Here is a 13,088-nt window from a genome sequence, read left to right on the forward strand (position 1 = left end):
GCTGCAAATTGGAACAAACTGTAACCATGACTGATGCACAGAGGACACATTATTCAATGTAGATGCATCTCGTTTGAGGTGAATCACATTTGATATAGCAATAAGAAGACACCAAGGAGAATTTTCTGTTTTTCTGTTTATGTAAACTGTTCAGGTAGAGGATATGTCAGATTCTGACATGTTTGACTCGATTGAAACAGATAAAGAGAGGCAGACACCTGCTCTCTGAGTTTTCATCAACAATAGTTCAGCATTATTTTATACAAAATTGCACATTTCAAAACACAGGTTTGCTTTGTTGTCAGCTCAGCTTCATGGAATTTGACTGTGACAGATTTCGGCTTTTGAAAACAAAATCTAAGGATCTGACGAACCAAAAATACTGTAAGGAACATATAACATCATGTTGGAAATCCAGAAGAGTAAGTCTCACACTAGCATTCATACGCAACAATTTACCGATCAAATTAAAAATCTGTAATTAATTAAAACAAAGTTCTTCAACAAAACCAAATTTTTCATGTACAATAACTTACAACCTGAAAATAATCAAACAAACAAAAAAAATTAACAAAATGGACATTCCCTCATTTACACACTTTTATTTCAGATATATGTTTCATCAAAAGAACTTCTTTGCTGCGGCTTCTTGTTGACTTCTACAAGAGAAAAGAAGAAAAGACACAAAGAATTAGAGAGAGACGTGTAGATCTACAAGCACACGTACATGAAGCCTAATAAAAAAATAATGACATCTTACTTGTACATAATGTAGCAGAAGAACAGGACTGACTGGACGACGATGAAGATTGCAAAATGAACAGTTGATAAGCAGGAAGGCATGGGGGGTACCTCAGGGCACTTCATAACCTTCTCAGCAGGATTCTACAGGTGAAAACACACAGAAGAGAGCAGAGTTCAGTCAACTGAATCCTGATCTATTTTATAATCTGCTCCGAGTGAGATTCTAGACTCTGATCTATACCTGAGCGTTACGCTGCACCAGGTGCTCCATGTCCCTTTTGACTGTGTGCAGATGTTCCTTGATGTCATTGAAGTGCTGAATGGTCTCATATGTTCCCATACCAGCTGCATTTCCCTGGTGTTGGGCTGAGCCGATCTGTTTCAGTGACTCATAAAAGGAGTTTCTGCGGAGACAAAGAGAAGACACACTAAGTTACAGTTTACAGCCCAGATACCACTGGTCCCTGTGGATTTATTGTACTATAAACATTAATACTGCAACTAGTTCCCCAGCTCACTGGAATAAATAATCTTTAGTCCAACAGCCTTTTAATACCAAATAAATATCTCAGCAATATAGTCAAAATGTTTACCTTTCACAATCTGATACATGTGTTGAGTGAATGAATGTTGGGAAACATGATGTACAGTAATATGCTGTGTGGTATCATTTATTTACTGTAATACAAATAGTCCAAAATTAATCCTTTAATCCCTATTCACAAGAGGCTACATATTCTCAAAGTTTGAAAAACAGAAAATTACCATCTGATAAAAGAGGTCATGATTGCTAAATTAATCCCGTATAAGAACATGTTCTTACAACAGATTACAAGTACAGTGGGTTAAGAAACAGACCACAGAGGTTCGCTATCTGGAATACGCGACCCAAAGTCTCGTCATGATGCTAAACACAAACTAAAAATAGTGATTGAAAAACGATAAAAGCATAAGAAAAGTGGAAAAAAAAAACATAATTTACAATTAAATTTACAATTAAACATATTGTATCTTTGAGCGCATGGAGTACGTAAACTTTATGTCTTTCCACACTAAGTAAGGGAGAGAAAATGTTTTCATTAATATAAAGTACAAGTGGAGGCGTCCACTTAGCTGTACAGAGGGGCCTGATTCCTCAGGTGAGAAACACACCCGCTTAATGTGGATATACTTTTAGTAGTTGGCACATTTTCTTCCTTGGTTTTGTCCATCCATGTCAATACAAATACAAAGACCTTGGTTTTTTGGGAGCTTGCAAACTTAAATCGGTGGACGACCTTTCCTCTTCCTTTATAGATTAACATCTTATAATACAATAATAGAGAGATTAACTGCATCTTTATATATTGCATCTACCCCAACTCTTGAGGATATTTTTCAGAGGTGCCGAACTTAGTGTGGTTTCCCATTGTCCCATTGTTTCCCCATGTCTATGTTGATTGTGGACTGAGGAAGAATGGCAATTTCTATTAAAAAGGATTAATTAAGATCCCATTAAATACACCATTACCTCAAATATATTTTGGCTCACATAAAACCTGATACGTCGGCAATAATTTATTACAGATGTTATCGACCCAGGTGTATTACACAGTATGTGGTGCCGTTTTTATACACTGCAAGGACATCTTACTGACCCAATGACCTACAGGAGCACAATCTGCAACTTTCATTCACATTAGTGCTGAAGCATTACCGGTATGTCAGGTATTACTTGGCCTAAAATAAATACTGTATATTGATTTTTGTCTACTTTTAGTGCATTTAAAGTGGGCATTACAAAATTTACACTGGTTATTTAACATAATGACATAATTCAAGGGTAAGCTCACTGTACAGATCTCCCTTTCTACAAGTTTAAAGGCATATTTGAACATTTTGGGCAAAACACCTTTGTGCTCGGGGTTAAATGAGAGGATCGATACCACTCTTGCATCTTTCCATTAAATTTGAAGCTACACCCAGCAGCCAGTTAGCTAAGCTACGCATAAAGACTGGAAGTAGGGGGGGGAAGCTAGCCTAGCTCTGTCTAAACATAAAAAAAATCTGCCTACCAGAACCTCTAAATCTCGCTAATCAACACACGCTATCTTGTTTGTTTACTCCATACAAAAACTGAAGTGTAACAAAAAGACAGGGGGGGTGATATGCTGGACTATTTCTTGGCCTGGCGCAGATGTTGAACTGTTCCTTTAAGTATCTCTGCGATTGAGAAGAGCAGAATTAAAGATTGGCAGGGTTAAAAGTCAGTGCCAATATCAGCTAATGGTCTGGGTCTGGTTAAACTGTCAGATTACCTTTCTTTCTGTTACTAACTGTCAGAAATGTCCATACATCGTTCCTTGACACGGACATCAAAATGTACAATCCAAAACTGCCACTGTCATGGCTCACCAGTTATTAAGTGTGTATCTGCGCTTTCAAAATTCATCAGTAAATGAGGTTAAAATACAGTGGAAACCATTCTCAGAAGAGAATGAAAATGTCTAAGCCTGGATCATATTTCTCAACAAAATGTAATTTCTTAAAGTTGATTACTTACAGGGAGCAAGCAATAAGTTTCCCTTATCATCTTAAACACATCTAAGACGATTATAAAGAAAAAAGTGACTAGACAAATGAAAGGAATTCCAGCTGCGCAAGTAGGAAGGCCCTGAGGGGGGATTGTGACAAGAAATCAATTGGAGGGAAACCATGTTTTGCCTGTGTATGACAGATGTATTTAAAGACTACTAATCTGATAAGGACAAAATGGTGCTAAGATGTGGCCTTTTCTTGCTCGGCTGCAGTCTGAAGGGAGGGCCAGGGACAACATATAAACAAAATCTAATTTGTTTCACAGAGAGGGGAAAAAAATCTCCCTTGAGAAAGTGAGCATTTATTAAACCCTACATCTAATCTTCATTTACTACAAGTGACCCATTTATGGGCGGAAAGCCCTCCTTAGATATTTAGAGAGTCTGAGATGAAGTCCTATCATGAACTCGGTGTCTAAAAAGACGGGTCAGGATAAACTGAGCACTTAATCTACAAAGTAATACAGATCAGTCGCTCACATTAGCACATTAGAGGGAGCAGCTGCAGCCTTTTGCCAGGGTCTGCACTTATTTACTCTGTCAATCAGCTTACTCCTGTGCACCACCTTATCTTCAAATTACCACTCTGATAATGTGCTTTCTTAAAATTGAATCGTTACAGAAACTCTGTCTTTCCCTGCCATCTAAAGGGTATAATTCACTCACGGAGGCATTTGGGTGGAATGAACACATGAGACAAGTGAGAGTACATGTGAGTTATGGGTCAGCCATATATTAAAGAAAATCATGTATGCAAAATCATTTGAGGATGAATGTTCTGTTGGATTTAGGGCATATAAACAGCTTGGTTCTTTTATGATACACGAGACTAAGAGATTAATGTTACATAAAATAAAATCTTTAATATCTTGTGGTTCTGATTAATTCTTTATGCAGATGGTGTGTTAAAATTAAGACACACAATCAAATGGCAGCGGCAGGACAGATATGCAGTTATTGAATAAATAAGCACTATTTCTTTGTTCATAAAGTCAATATTCGAAAGGGCTCACGGTGCTGAAGTAAATTTAAGAACCTCAAGACTTTAATTTTCTCAACAATTAATAGCTGAGCCAAAGGTTGACAAGCTTTGATTAAGCAGAGTAGCTGGATATTTTATAACTTAATTATTTGGGAAATTAAGGAAAACAGCGATTAAAATCCACTCACTAATCTACAAGAAGGGTTTAGAAGATGGCATTTTTTTTTTTTAAATCTCTTGCGTGCTCACAATGACTAAGCCCACAAGAAACTTATGCAAGCAGGACAAAAGCCCAAATATGTTATTGACAAAATAAAATCTCTAAACATCGAAAAATTACATTCTGTACACCTAATCAGGCTTACTCATTGTAAGTACCAAAATCAAACAGTCATTTGAGTCTTTGCCATGGAAGGCACACCATCGTAAAATCTCTTAAGCTGTATTATCTTGGCATTAAAAATCTGTGCAGGCTGTCATCTGACAGTGATAAGGAGACCATTTTTACAGATAAAGAAAGAAGATTACAGCTGGGCATTACTATACATATCACACTATAACTACTGTATGTCTCAGCCATGACGGAATTCTTATTCTCAGAAATAATGTATTTAAAAAAAAGAAAAAAAGAAAAGACTTTCTGACCCAGTTACCTGTTGGGTTTCCCACACAGCCAAAATCATTTGGCAGTTGTTAACACGTCTAAGAATATATTCCAATTTCTACAAGGAAGTCCTGGTTTTTTTTTCCCCCCAACAGTCCTGAATTATGGAACTTCTAAATTCCTAAAATGTAATCAGTCTTTTTATTTTTATCTTGTCAATGCCGCAGGCAGAGACAACAAATGAGTAAAATGGTTTAGTGCTAAGATCAGGGCAGGGTGGGGAGCAGCCATTAGGTAGCGGGCCGACTGTGGAGGAAGCTGTTACTGCAGCTGGATTATCAGGCTGGCAGACACCTGTGATGTTGCAGCCACTGCATTCTGAGATTAAATATGACTTGAAGGAATTAACCGGCAGGATTTCCCTTGTTTTTCTGGAGTATCACGGCTCTTTATCTTTGTTGCAAAAACAACAGCTTGTTTTTAAGAGTGACCAAAGGTCAACAACAAATGACGCTGTTGTTACTTACCTTAACTCGTTCAGGTTTCTGAGAACCTCCTGCTGGGTGGCTAAAACAGAGCCCAACTGCGGACTGGCAGAGTCCACCTAAAAGAAAAAACACAGCACAATGGTCTGAAGATTAAACACTTCAGTGGTGACGTTTGATAACGCTGGTATAAAAAAGGTTTATAAGTTTGGATATCCTGTTGTAAAAACAGTTATGTGTCCACTTGCTTTCAAAGCATAACAAAGTGGGATTTTTTTCCTGTTGTCATGTTGTTTGAGCAGGTTTCCAGTGGTGTCTTATAAACCTTTTACATTAATACACTGACTAGAAATTAATCTAAGGCTTGCAGAACAAAAACCTCTCAGTATCATTTGGGTCCCTACATTTTTGCTTGTGTGAAAAGGGGAATTCTGGATGATATGAAACGATTTATAATCCTGTATCTCCTGTCACTGTGTACATCCTGTGTAAACTATTTTGGCAACGACATGCCCACCTGTCCTGACTCCACGTTCGTCCCCTTCTTGGCAACCTCATCAGTGATAACAGAGACATATCTGCGCTGCTCGTCCAGGATCATAGCGAGCTGCCGGTGGAGCTGTTTGATCTCCAGATGGATCCGGTTCTGGCCTTCAAACACCTGACGGATCTCCCGGTCATTCACGCTCTCATACAAGTCCTCAACTGAGGAGAAAAAGAAAAATCTAAGGTTAAAACCAATTAAAATAAAACCTAAAAACTTTTCACGGGGTATTTCAAATGTAATATTCGGACATGCTCATGTCTTATGTTTATTCTAATAGTCTGATAAAGAGTAAAAATGAAAACAATTCTTTATGATTCATCTTTTGAGACGTATTTTACATAATCAATTGGGCCATTTGGTTTCAGAACACTAACTTGGCTCTCCCTGGACGTCTGGGTGCTCTTTCTGAAACTCCTCTTTCTTTTTGTCGAGCTCTTGCTGGAAGTTCTGAAATTCCTCCTGGTACTTGTCCTTCTCTTCTCTAGGAATCTCAGATTCAGGTGGGGGCTTCAATGGGAAAGAAGAAGAAAAAAAAAAAAAAAAAAACCCACTCTGAACTCAATAGAGGCCGTGCTTAGGCTATATTGTGCACATGCGGGCATGCGCACACTGACACACATAGCTACAGAAAAGTAAATTGCACACAGGACTTGGAGAGTATTAGGAGCTCGAGGAAAATGTAGTTACCGGTTGCTGGCCTGGCTCTGTGAGTCTGAATAACAAGAATGACAACACATCGTGGTCATCTGATGGGGGAAAGAAATTCTGAATTAGAAAATGACAACAGAAAAGCATATTAAAAACTACGTTAACACTTCAAATGACAGCACAGCAATAACAAGATAATAAGGTAGTAAAATCTTGGGAACCACAGAGTAAATACAGAGTAATAAGCTGGTATTATCTTGGTAATAATGAGAATATCTTTGTAATGTTAGGGTTTATATCCTGGCATAGGGTAATGGTTTTTTAGACAAATAAAAATAGACTCCAAGGGTGTTAAACACAGCGCATAGAACAGTACCTGCTAAACCACCGGTGGCGGCCGAAATGCCAAAGAAGCCCTCACTGGGAATTATCATGTTGTCCACCTTTGTGCAGAACTCATAGTCCTCTTTGTCCGGAGTGAAGCCATTGTTGATCATCACCTGAGGAGGAGAAAAGAGCAGTGTTGCAGCAAAAAACAAAAAAAAAAAAAACACTGCTTACTGTGCTGTTCATCAAATACTATGAGATTTTATACGATTATTGGCTTGAAAGTGCCAGGCAGAATTACCTTTTTCTCTCATCATATACATATACACAGCTTCATATACAGGCAATAACCCTTATAACAACAGGTGAGTGCGTGTTTGCGTTTGTATGTTGATGTTGTTTCCTACCGTCAGTGTCTTCTTGTAGTACGTTATTTTGGCTCTGACAGGATACGGTTTGTTGCGGAAGTCTCGTAAACATGTACCCAGGGCTTGTGTGGTGCCATCACTGGATGAAAACAACGTTTTCAGGAAAAAATATAACTATAACTTACATTCACATACAGTACAGGGCTCCGCAAAGACACTGAACATGCGTGCGGAAAAAAACAGTATGATCAAAGCTTATTAGATAAGTGAATAACATTAATACCCATGTCTGTTTTTGTAAACACTCATTTAGTGGTGATGAAAACACTATGAATTCTAAGACAAACTGGAATGGCACTGAAAAAGTGATTTAAAGCTTTCACTGCCCTGGGGGAGATTAGGAAAGATAGAGGATTATTTACTTTCCAAGCAAACATAATAATATTTCCTAATCTTCTTTAAGTTGTTAAAATTTGAGTTGGTGATGATCACAGCAAAGCAAAAGAAATGTTGACTTACTTTTGGTGGTCATAAACAAGGTTGCCATTGTTTCCCACAACAATTATAGCTGGGTTATTTTTCTGGAAGGAAGATGAGAAAACAAGGAAACGCATTAATCCTTTTTTCATCAAGTGGCTTGGATTTTAGGTAATCTTATGCTAAAAGCACAAATAAATACTTGTTTTGCAAGACAGCGATAGATAAATGGATGGATGGATGGATGGATGGATGGATGTATCATCTTGCAATTATATTTCTATTTTCAATAGACTTTCTATATGACAACAACAGTTGATAACAACCAAACAGAAGCCGTCGTCGTGTGGATGCGGGCTATCTCTGTAGCAGAAGATCTTTGAACTGGCTGTTTCCACCAGGCAACAGCAGAAAGAAACAAAGACCAGCTATCTTTCGACACATGCCGTTTACAAAGCTCCCTAGGAACACTCTTGGAAAATATACGTTATTTCATTAATACTTAGGGCTAAATAATTCTTCGAAATGTGAAGTTGACAACAACCTTTCCATCATTGTCAAAAGAGTCAAAGAAAATTCCAACTCCATTCCACTTGTCAGCAGCGCCGTACACTGGACCGTCGAGGCCTTGTGCAGCTGTGAACCACACAGCCTGTTGGACAAAGAAAAAAAAAATGGTACAAGTATTTTACTGAAAAGTATTTCTTTCAGCAAACCTTTATGAGACAAAAGATTTCAAAGTGGTGGCAATCTTTTCTGTTTTGATCTGCCAGGTAGGCTTCTATCCTGACAAATAGGTTAGTCGCGTCAACAGTGACACAAGGAATAAGAGTGTAAATATTACAGGGTTATTAAGGAAAGGATGTTGGATGACTGACTAAATGAAGTATTTATTCTATGCTTTTGCAGCCGACGCACTTTGATACAAGAAAATTTCCAGAAGCGCGTCTTAAAAAGAGCAGAAACCACTATTATTAAATTTACATTAAAAAACTTCAACTGCTTGTGCAGCACAGACCAAGTCTTGGGTACCGCGTCATGTGACCATCACGTCATTTCTTCTGATCAGTGCATCTAGTTTTGCCGAAATATGACCAAAAACACTTAAACAAAATCATTGCATGTATAAATTTGTCACATCCATGGCTCACATGTGCAATTATGGTCCATATCTGATAGCCAGGAGTCACGCTCAGTTGTAGCTCACTCATTTGCTTCACTCATTGTAAAAAAAAAAAAAAAAAAAATTTATTTTAATTTTTATTTTAAATTTGACTCAGGCTGTCCCGTGGAGTTTAATGGATCTGGACTGTTACAGTACAACCCAGCCCCTGGCTACTTCTTTGCTGCTCTCTGTTGTTTTTTTTTTTGTCAGGTGGGGAAACGCTCGTCATTTCACCCCGTATGCATGACACACGTCCTCCTTCAGATCCAAGTTTCTCAACTCAATATGCGAAGTCTGACAGGCAACCTACGCTCAGTGTTATACAGTATATCTTACTCTGCTCTCATTACAGGCAATCTATATTTTTCACATCAGCATGGTCAACTTATAGTACGGTTTATTTTCTTCATCAAGTGTGAGGTTGGAAATTGCCGGGTGCAAGGCTGTGGATTAAGAGTAAATTAGTGCGGATAAAGGCTGGATACTGTTTGAAGATTTTTGAGATCAGAGCCAATATGACACCTGATGCTCTGTAATGATACAAAAACAATACTTTTGACACTTTAGTCTGGGAAATATTGGCATGTTTTAACCACTTTTTCATTTAACAAAATATATGAATTTTTCTTTGGCTACATAGAAGTTACCATCAGTCTAATGTAAGAAAGGTTTACTGATTTAGATTATAAAATTTGCGCACAAGTAAGCGAGCAACAATGTGACCAAAGCATCTTAAAAGCCAGCTTCAGATTCTTGACGCTCGATGCCACGGACACAATGCGGTCGATACTCGAATTATTGAGATTTAACATCCAGCCTTAGTGTAGACGCCTATAGTAGTAGATACAGTAAGTACGCCAGTTCATGTTGTATCAGGGTAAGTGTGCTGCCTGTCAGGGCAGGCTAAAACCTTTAAACCTAAACTAAACTTCAACTGTAGAAGTGGATGTCCACAGAGAGGGGGACATCAGTTTATGCACTAGATTAATTGTACATGATACTATATGATATTCCCTAAAAAGGAAACTGGGCTGTCTCCCTGGTTTATTAACCCACTCCCCTGCAGTTTCACCCCTCCTTACCAGACCGTCTGCTCCCATTCTGCCTCTTCCAGACACTCTGAAGGTCACCTCGGCCTCCCAGTGTTCAAAGCTGACTCGGTTTTTTGTCCACACAGTGCCCCTCTGACTCCTGAGGGACGGTGTAATGCGCACCTGGTCTGCACTAGGAATAGCATCTGGGATGGAGAGGAGGAACAGAGAGAGAGAGAGAGAGAGAAAGCAAGATTTCACTGAGATTTTAAGTTCGATGTTTTTTTTTCTTCTTCTTTATGAAATAGATTTAATTTAATTTAATTTGTCTACAACTTCAACAGTGTATGTAAGAAAACATTCTCACAGAAGTAATCTCTAGTGACGGAGTGCCAGCTAACTTCTAGCACTGTTATTACAGACCAACATTATCAGGGTGTGCCTGGTCTCTAATCTCTGCACTGCCTCAGTATATGACTTTGATACTGTAGCATATTTTCCACTGATTATTAGTTTGTACCATCTAGGCATAATGATTTGAGTAGCTGTGCTGAAACAAAAATTACTCATCTATAATTCTGATAATCGACTGATTGCTAATGTCACTACTTATTATTCGCGGCTTTTCTCTGTTTTATGTGATTATAACTTTAATAAAATCTTAGTTTTGGAGTGCTGGCCTGGACAAACCAAGCAATACGAAGACATCATCTTTCCTAGTTCCAGCTTTTCATTTGTGGGGATTTGCTGCTTGCCTCTGCTTAACGTGACAGCAAACTGGATAAGTTTGTGTTTTGGGCTGTTGGTGGGACAAAGACAACTTGAGCGTCATGTTGACCTAGGTGTTTAAGCAGCTAACCATGTAATTACAGCGTCCCGGGTTTGAGTCCAGCCTCAGACTTTTTATGCATGTCATCCCCCATCTCTAACCCCTTGTTTCCTGTCAATACAGAGGTGTCTCCTGTCACCTCTGTTTTGGCCTAAATGATTTTAGTCCATTTTAGCTATATTTTTGTTTGGACTAAATGATTAACTCGAGAGAAAAAAAACAAAACAAAAAAAAAACGTACAGATTAACTGAGGAAGAAAATACTATTTAGCTACAATCCTAGATCAGTGTTGATTTAGAGGGAATGCAGTGTAAGCTCATGCAGCACTTGCTGAATGCTTCATGTCAGCAGCCTGACAACTCACTACTGAGTGATGCAAGAATCCAAAGGCCCAGATTGCAAGAGGAAAGTTCAATACTTCACTTGCTTGTGTCTGCACGGACTCTTGCAGCAGTCACAACCTTGATCTTACTGTTGTTTTTTTTGTTTTTGTTTTTTAAATCCGGCTAGAACCCGTTTATGTGTCACCAAAATCTGTGCATTTCCTAGTGCAGTTTCGAATGAACAAAGCGAAAACGCTGTCACCTCAGGGCATAAAAAACGGAAACACGACCGTTACAAACCGCAAACGTGAACCCCCCCCCCCGTCGGCTGTCCTCGGGCTATCTGGATTCGCGAGCGCCAAGGGTAAAAACCGTGGGGGTGACCAGCGGCTCGGCGATGTTGACAGCTGGATACACACTTACTTCCAGTGTGGATCCAAAAGGGGATACTGGCGTCGGTCTGCGCCAGGTGCGGTCCCTTGAAGCTGTATTTGTACTCGAACCGGCGGTGAGGAGGCTCTTCCGGCGACGAGGCCCCCGCGGCAGTATCGGCGACGCTGCGGTGAAATATTAGCGTTGTGAGAAAAGTTAGTATCAACATACGAGCACTGGCAGCCGGGCGCCGCGCTACGGACACCGCCATGTTTCGGTATCACTGCTGACGTAGCGCTGAGGCAGCGAGCATGACGGGATGCCTGTAGGGCCAACAGGGCGTTTTCTCATTGGACGATTTTTTTTGTGTGTGTGTGTGTGTGTGTGTGTGTGGTCATTTCTCTCTCCCTCTCCATCTCTCTATTTTTTTTTTTTTTTTTAACTTTTTTTTGCAAAAGAGTTCGACAACAGAGGCCTCCACGTCACGCTGTCAGCCACGCGGTAAAAGCAGGGGCGTAGTAGTGACGGCAATAGTGCGACTACTGGTCCCGACGTGTGGAGGGCCCCCAAAAATCGTGTGGAGGGCCCCCAAAAATCTGCATTTTGGAAACGTTACCTTATTACGATTATAATGCTGTTGGCTGAATAATTTGACTATTTTCTAACTTTGACTATTTCTGGCATCAAAAAAAAACAAAAAAACATTGGAGCCTATGATCTTTTTACTACTGTGTTTGGAACAGTGTTAATGTGTTTACATTTTAAACAGTTTTAAATAAACCTTTAGCAGCATCAAATTTGCCTGTCTTCTCAACTGAATGTTTAAGGGTATTTTTAGAACCTGATGTGTTAGTTTAATCTCATTTTTTAAATTTTTTTATTTTTAGAAGATTCCTCAAAACGACCAAATAGCAAACTTGAAAAATTTAAGTAGTTAAAAGCACTGGGGGCTACATCTACATTAAGCTGGCTAAATTCTAAAAATGCCATTTTCATGCAAAAACGACGTGTGTCCACACCAGGTGTTTTAGCTCGTCTCCGCAGCTCCCGTCGGAGGACAGACGAGCAAGCCAGGCACAGAAACAAGCCTCTCCACCCAGTGTTTAGAGCCTGCAGACAAGACAAGAATGTCAGTGAAAATTTTGAGTTATGGTTTCATCACTGAAGGAGCAGACAACATTATCTGGAAAAAGCACATCGGCCTACTTTGTCTGGACAGACAAGCCGAGCTGCTTTTTACCAACGAGTATAAAGGCGGCAAAGCTGTGGAGAACGTCTTCTTCAGGACAAGTCCTCCAACCAAAACGAACTTATACAGTTGCTTCAGAATGTATTCAGACCCCATCACTTTTTGCACACTATATTGTGTAGTGGATTTAATTTTAATTGCATAAAATTACAATTTTTGCCCATCAATCTACACTCAATAATGTAAAATGTAAAAGTGAAAATATGTTTTTAAGAAATTTTTGCAAATTTATTAAAAACCAAAAACTGAAATCTCTCATATACAGAAGTATTCAGTCCCTTTGCTGTGTCTCCAAATCGTGGTCAGGTGCATCCGGTTTGCTTAAATATTCCTTGAAATGTGTCTAGAGTTTGATTGGAG

The 13,088-nt window shown here is 39.1% G+C and overlaps 1 protein-coding gene across 1 annotated transcript; it reads right to left on the bottom strand.

Moving 5' to 3' along the window:
- Window positions 1–121: 121 nt before the first annotated feature.
- Window positions 122–11,792, bottom strand: lman1 (lectin, mannose-binding, 1). Its single transcript, XM_040158313.1, has 13 exons — window positions 11,531–11,792; window positions 10,006–10,160; window positions 8,303–8,410; window positions 7,801–7,862; window positions 7,321–7,420; window positions 6,963–7,086; window positions 6,626–6,684; window positions 6,313–6,445; window positions 5,909–6,096; window positions 5,434–5,510; window positions 986–1,148; window positions 761–885; window positions 122–659 (listed from the first exon to the last, which is right to left on the bottom strand). The coding sequence occupies exons 1-13, from the start codon at window positions 11,748–11,750 to the stop codon at window positions 623–625; spliced, it is 1,551 nt and encodes a 516-aa protein (XP_040014247.1). The 5' UTR covers window positions 11,751–11,792; the 3' UTR covers window positions 122–622.
- Between the last annotated feature and the right edge of the window lie 1,296 nt (window positions 11,793–13,088).

Source organism: Xiphias gladius, chromosome 20 (assembly GCF_016859285.1).
Source record: "Xiphias gladius isolate SHS-SW01 ecotype Sanya breed wild chromosome 20, ASM1685928v1, whole genome shotgun sequence".
In the NCBI taxonomy this organism is placed as follows: Eukaryota; Metazoa; Chordata; class Actinopteri; order Istiophoriformes; family Xiphiidae; genus Xiphias; species Xiphias gladius.